Genomic DNA, 5,433 nt, shown 5'->3' with positions numbered 1-5,433 from the left:
TGTCAGTCACACTGCATGCGGTGGTGAGTCCGCGTGTCAGTTACACTGCATGCGGTGGTGAGTCTGCGTGTCAGTCACTGCGTGTGCAGTGGTGAGTCTGCATGTCAGTCACTGCGTGTGCGGTGGTGAGTCAGTGTGTCAGTCACACTGCCTGTGTGGTGGTGAGTCTGTGTCAGTCACACTGCATGTGGTGGTTGAGTCCGCATGTCAGTCACTGTGTGTGCAGTGGTCAGTGTGTCAGTCACCCTGCGCGTGTGGTGGTGAGTCAGTGTGTCAGTGGTTCTCCTCCTCAGCCCCCACCACTGGCCAGGCTCCTTGTGTTCCGATTGGAACTCAGGCTGCTGTGGCCGTCCACTCAGGACACTGGGCTCCTGCAGACACGTCCAGGGCGCATTTATTTCAGGACGGAGGAGGAGCACACACGCATGGTTGCAGGAGGTGGCATTCCCAACGGTGCTGGGCTTTTCCTCCTAGAACACCCACGACCCTCACAGGACATCCGGCCTGCTTGGGGATGGTGGCCAAGAGGTAGGAACTCGGGGTTTCTGGGGAGCCTCAGCCCCACCTGCCCTGGGGTGCGGCCTCCACTACGGAGCCTTGGGGAAGCTTCACAGCTAAGAACGTTCAGGTGTCCTGACCTGACTTCAGGCATGAACGATACACTCATGCTACACGCCCAGGCTGAGCCCACCAGCCTGTGCTCTCCGAGTGCCCCCTTGGCTGGTGGGGCGGCCGCTGGCTGACTCGCCCACCCGCGTGCCAGGAGAAAGGCTTGCCTTCAGTGTGCCGGTGGCAGTAACGCACGCGCTCCTGTCGACAGGTCCAAGGCCCCGGCCTCCAGGAGAGGCGCCGGAGGCCGCGGGCTAGGCCAGCTTGAGGCACTGGGTGTTGAAGCTGTCTCCTTCCTTGCTGGCCACCGCCTCGAGCAGGCTCTGCTTCTTTTGCATGCTCCGCGAGGACTCGAGCTCGTACATGGTGGTGAGGTTGAAGAGCACGCTCTCGTGCAGCCGCTGCCCCGGCTCCCGCTGCACCATGGTCTCCAGCTGCCGCAGCGACTCCTTGAGCTTCCCCAGGTACAGCAGACACACGGCGGCGTTGTTGTTGGCCTGGAGGGAAGGTTCTCGTGGTGGCACGGGTGTCCAGACGCCCTGCCCGAGTTTGGGGCTGCCCCCCCCCGACACCGCCACCAGCAGCACTGCAGAGGCACGGCCTTCACGGACCGCACGCATGTTTGCAGCATCTGCCAACGGCAGAAGGCCGGGGCGCTGCGTGCCCCGTCTGCCTCCACGCAGGCGCCTTACCACTGCGTTGGTGGGGTCCATCCTCAGAATCTCCGTGAAGAATCGGTGGGCTTCCGCAAAGTTATTCTGGCCGAGGTGCAGGAAGGCTCTGCGGGGTGAGTGGCGGGTAAGACGGGCCTGGGAGGGCCGCCGCCAGTGCACCCCCTGCCGGGGCGGTGGGGTGGCTGAGCACGCATGTGCTGCTGCTGCCCGCACAGCCCCAGCCAGCCAAGACCACTTCCCACCCACAGTCAGCCTCTGCTGCCGCCGCCGGAGGCTCCCTGAGATCCTAGGACAGGAAAGTATGAGACTCTTATTGCCAGGCCAAAAAGCTGAAGGTGGAGCTGTGGTTCAAGTGGTAGAGCACTGGACCTAGACAAAAAGACTGCAGACAGCTCCCAGGCCCTAGGTTCGAGCCCCAGGACCGGTACCTACCACACTCTGCCCCAGCTTGCCCCTGCGTGGGTCCACTCCGGACGCATGCCTGCTGGGCTCTAGGCACTTGCCCAGTGCTGTATTTATCCATGTATCTGGGGCTGTGTGACTGTAAAAAACTACCTCAACATCTCAGCGTGACCCGAGGCAACGATGTGCCAGACACGAACCTCCATTCAGCGGCTCACACAGGGCCCTGCCCGGCCTGCAGCAGCACAAAGGGCTGCCTCAAGTCGAATTTTCTAACTAAAAGAACCGGCCTGTTAGCATGCAGGAAGCCTTGGGTTCGATTCCTCAGCACCACATACACAGAAAAAGCCGGAAGTGGTGCGGGCTCACGTGGTAGAGTGCTCGCCTTGAGCACAGAGAGGCTCAGGGACAGCGTCCAGGCCCTGAGTTCAAACTCGAGGACTGGCAAAACAAAAAGAACAGGGCCATGACTGTCGGAGGTCCCAGTGAGCCCTTGGCGGGAGTCGGCGGGGTGCTGGAGGGCGCCCCCCACCCCACCCCACCCCACCCCCAGGAAGTCAGGATCAGGACACGCTCACGTGGAAGTTCCCACCTGTTCATCAAGACCATGGTTTTACCCTGCAGTCCGTCCAGCTTCTGCGCCACCTTCTCAACCTCTTGAAAATACTTCTCAGCGGTTTTGATGTCTCCAATCTGCGTTGACAAAATCATCTGCTCACTCGGTTGGCAAGTCAGATAGGAAAGTCGCACCCTCACGGTGTGGGGGTGGGGCCCTGGCGTGGAGCTGGTGGGAGTCTGTCTGTCTGAGGAGGCTGGGCGGTGAGGCCGTGGTGTTGGTGGGAGTCTGTCTGTCTGAGGAGGCTGGGTGGTGAGGCCGTGGTGTTGGTGGGAGTCTGTCTGTCTGAGGAGGCTGGGCGGTGAGGCTGTGGTGTTGGTGGGAGTCTGTCTGTCTGAGGCTGGGTGGTGAGGCCGTGGTGTTGGTGGGAGTCTGTCTGTCTGAGGAGGCTGGGCGGTGAGGCGTGCAGAGCAGCCTGCTCCCCTGAGCAGCGGACTCGCCGCACACACTGGCTTTAAAAGTCCACCACTTAGAATTAAACAGACAAACATCTAATTCCATAGAATTAAAGTGCTTAAACTTCTGGTGTGATATGGCAGGCCCTCGCCCCTGCCCCCACCCCAATTTGGTTTCTGTGACTTGCGAGAGGGTAGTATTTTGAGCAAATATAGACAGTCCCCACAGGCCCAGTGCTATCCCGCGGGGAACCCATCAGCTCCACAGTGAAACACAACCGGGCCCCGGGCTGGACCAGCACAGGCTGTCCCCCTCCCCCTCCCCGCAACCCAGATTCAGTGCTGTGTCAGCATCAGGATGGAGACTGTACACTGCACATGACTGCGCATGTGTAGCAGCGGGGTGTCGGGCCTCGAGTGTCTGTTCACAGGGGAGGAGCACACAAGCCTCTCCCTGGCTCTCACCGGCAGTGCCCTGCGGCCCGTGAGCATGTCACAGACACCCAAATGGCCCCTGCAGGAAAAACCTTCCCCACCTTCTCTTTCAAGTTATTCCAGGGCTGGGAAGACGGCTCAGCAGCAGAGTGCTTGCCTAGCATGCAGGAAGCCCTGGGTTCGAAACAGAAAAAGCTGGAAGTGGTGCTGTGGCTCAAGTGGTAGAGGGTTAGCCTTGAGCACAAAAGCAGCTCAGGGACAGCGCCCAGGCCCTGAGTCAAGCCCCAGGACTGGCAAAATAAATAAGTTATTCCAAACCAGTGGCTCACGCCTGTCATCCTAGCTACTCAAGAGGCTGAGATCTGATGACCACAGTTCGAAGCCAGCCAGGGCAGGAAAACCCTTGAGATTCACATCTCCAATCAACCATCAAAAGTGGTAGAGGACCAGCATTGGGTTGCTAAGGGACAGTGCCCAGCCCTGAGTTCAGGCTCCAGTGTGGGCACACTGAGTTATTCGAGCGACGTTCCAGCTTCAAACCTGGAAGGAAACTTCCCTTAGAAGGGTGCTGTGGGCTGGGAAGGTGGCTCAGTGGTAGAGCACTTGCCTTGCATGCCTGAGGCCTGAGGCCCTGGGTTCAATTCCTCAGCACCACAAAAGCTAAAAGAAAAAAGCCGGAAGTGGCGCTGTGGCTCAAATGGTAGAGAGCTAGCCTTGAGCTGAAGAGCTGAGGGACAGCGCCCAGGCCGAGTTCAGGCCCCACAACCGGAACCCCCCTCTCCCCCCAAAAAAAGAAGGGTGCTGTGCTCCAGCAGCTCCAAGTGCCAGTCATCGGCTGCTCAGGAGTCTACAGCACACATGCCACACATCTTTGGAAACTGGACCCCTTGACTACAGGTGTCACAGAGTGCACCCAGCTCTAACAGCAAAGATGAAGGAGTGGTTTGCTTTAGGAAACAATTCTGCTAGAAAACCACATTTAAAACAAGTGCACAAGTGTGACTCTAAATCGTCATTTAGTGTGCTCTGCACTGTGCATATAAAATTAGCCCCACCCATGGTGTGCCAAGCCCACACCCGATGTTTTCTGGTTGTAACCAAAACCCCACCAGCAAATGACTTCATTCCTTTAAAAAGTTCATTTACACTTCAAAGAAAAGGGGCCTTTGTCCCTTTCTCAGGTTCCTGAGAAAGTTGCATGCACAAGGCAGTTGGAGTAACCCTCTGGATGACGGGAGGCCGGCACTGGCTGGACGCCTCCCCTCTGCGCTTCCCCACGCTGCGTGTAGACTCTGCCTTGCCTTCAGTCTCTAGCCGTCTCCCCTTGCTCCCTTTCGTCCCTGTCTGCAGATCTACCCACTTCGGCAGGGCAGGCCCACGGCCTCTCCGGGGCGTCAGACAACAGCAAGGCCCCAGTGGCCATGGATGGCCTGCAGCTGTCCACAGAAGCAGAAGAGGACGCCGTAAGCGCTGAGGTGAGCGGTGGAGATGGCTGCAGCAGAGTGCGTGTGCACTGCCTCCTCAGTCCTCAGCTGAGTGGTCACGGCTGAGTGCACGCTCCTCTCTCCACAGAAGGTTCCAGGTGTGCTGCATGTGGGAGGGGTGCTGAGGGACCTGCGGGAGGCTGGCCCCCACAGTGCACCTGGCCTGACTCAGCCGCTCTCCTCTCCTCTCCCATCACCGGCTGGCAGTGCGGATTCCTGGGGCAGTGGGGGGGTGCGCTGATCAGGAGACTTGGTCCTTGGTCCCCCAGATAATGAGCAAAGCATGGAGGTCCTTCTGTGTCGCTGTCCTTGGCCAGCTCCTTCCCGCCCCGTGCCGCCTGGCTCTGCAGTGCTCCCACCGCCCGCCTGCTCCTGGCGGGTGCTCCAGTGCCAGCGCTCCTGCAGTCCTCCGCCTCTGTCTTTTCCTGGCAGGGCTGGCGTTTGAGGTCTGGACTTATGGCTGCTAGGCAGGCACTCTACTTCCCAAACCCTGTCCTCAGGCCTTTCTGCTTTACTTTCTGATTCTGGGACCTCTTACCCAGGCTAGCGTGGGATACCATAGTCCTCCTGTCTGCATCTTCTTCCTGGCCAGGGCCTCAGTTCCAGGGGTAATGACCGGTCCTGACAGCCTCTGGACCACATCTCAGTCAGGTGTCTGACTCCTTGGCCTGGCAGGCCGACCTCTGGTGTCCAGCAGTGTTTGAGAAATCCAGGATGGACAAGAATCTTGCTAAGGGTTTAGTGAGAATCCTCATGCCCGGGCCTGGCAACCCGGCCCTCGGATCACGGGCCTGCCTTTACCAACAGTGCTATCCAGC

General features: G+C 59.2%; 1 protein-coding gene across 1 annotated transcript in view; it reads right to left on the bottom strand.

Moving 5' to 3' along the window:
- Positions 1-631: 631 nt before the first annotated feature.
- Positions 632-5,433, bottom strand: part of Trappc12 (trafficking protein particle complex 12) — an 86,742-nt gene continuing 81,940 nt past the window's right edge. The window contains exons 10-12 of the mRNA XM_013028874.1: positions 2,278-2,497; positions 1,302-1,389; positions 632-1,106 (exon numbers count right to left, since the gene is read on the bottom strand). Coding sequence (XP_012884328.1) covers positions 864-1,106; positions 1,302-1,389; positions 2,278-2,497 — 551 coding nt within the window. The 3' untranslated portion in view covers positions 632-863. The remainder of the gene's footprint in view (positions 1,107-1,301; positions 1,390-2,277; positions 2,498-5,433) is intronic.

This window comes from Dipodomys ordii, unplaced genomic scaffold (genome assembly GCF_000151885.1).
Source record: "Dipodomys ordii isolate 6190 unplaced genomic scaffold, Dord_2.0 Scaffold115, whole genome shotgun sequence".
Classification (NCBI taxonomy): domain Eukaryota; kingdom Metazoa; phylum Chordata; class Mammalia; order Rodentia; family Heteromyidae; genus Dipodomys; species Dipodomys ordii.
The sequence above is the reverse complement of the archived record's forward strand: the minus strand, read 5'-3'. Positions and strand labels throughout refer to the sequence as shown.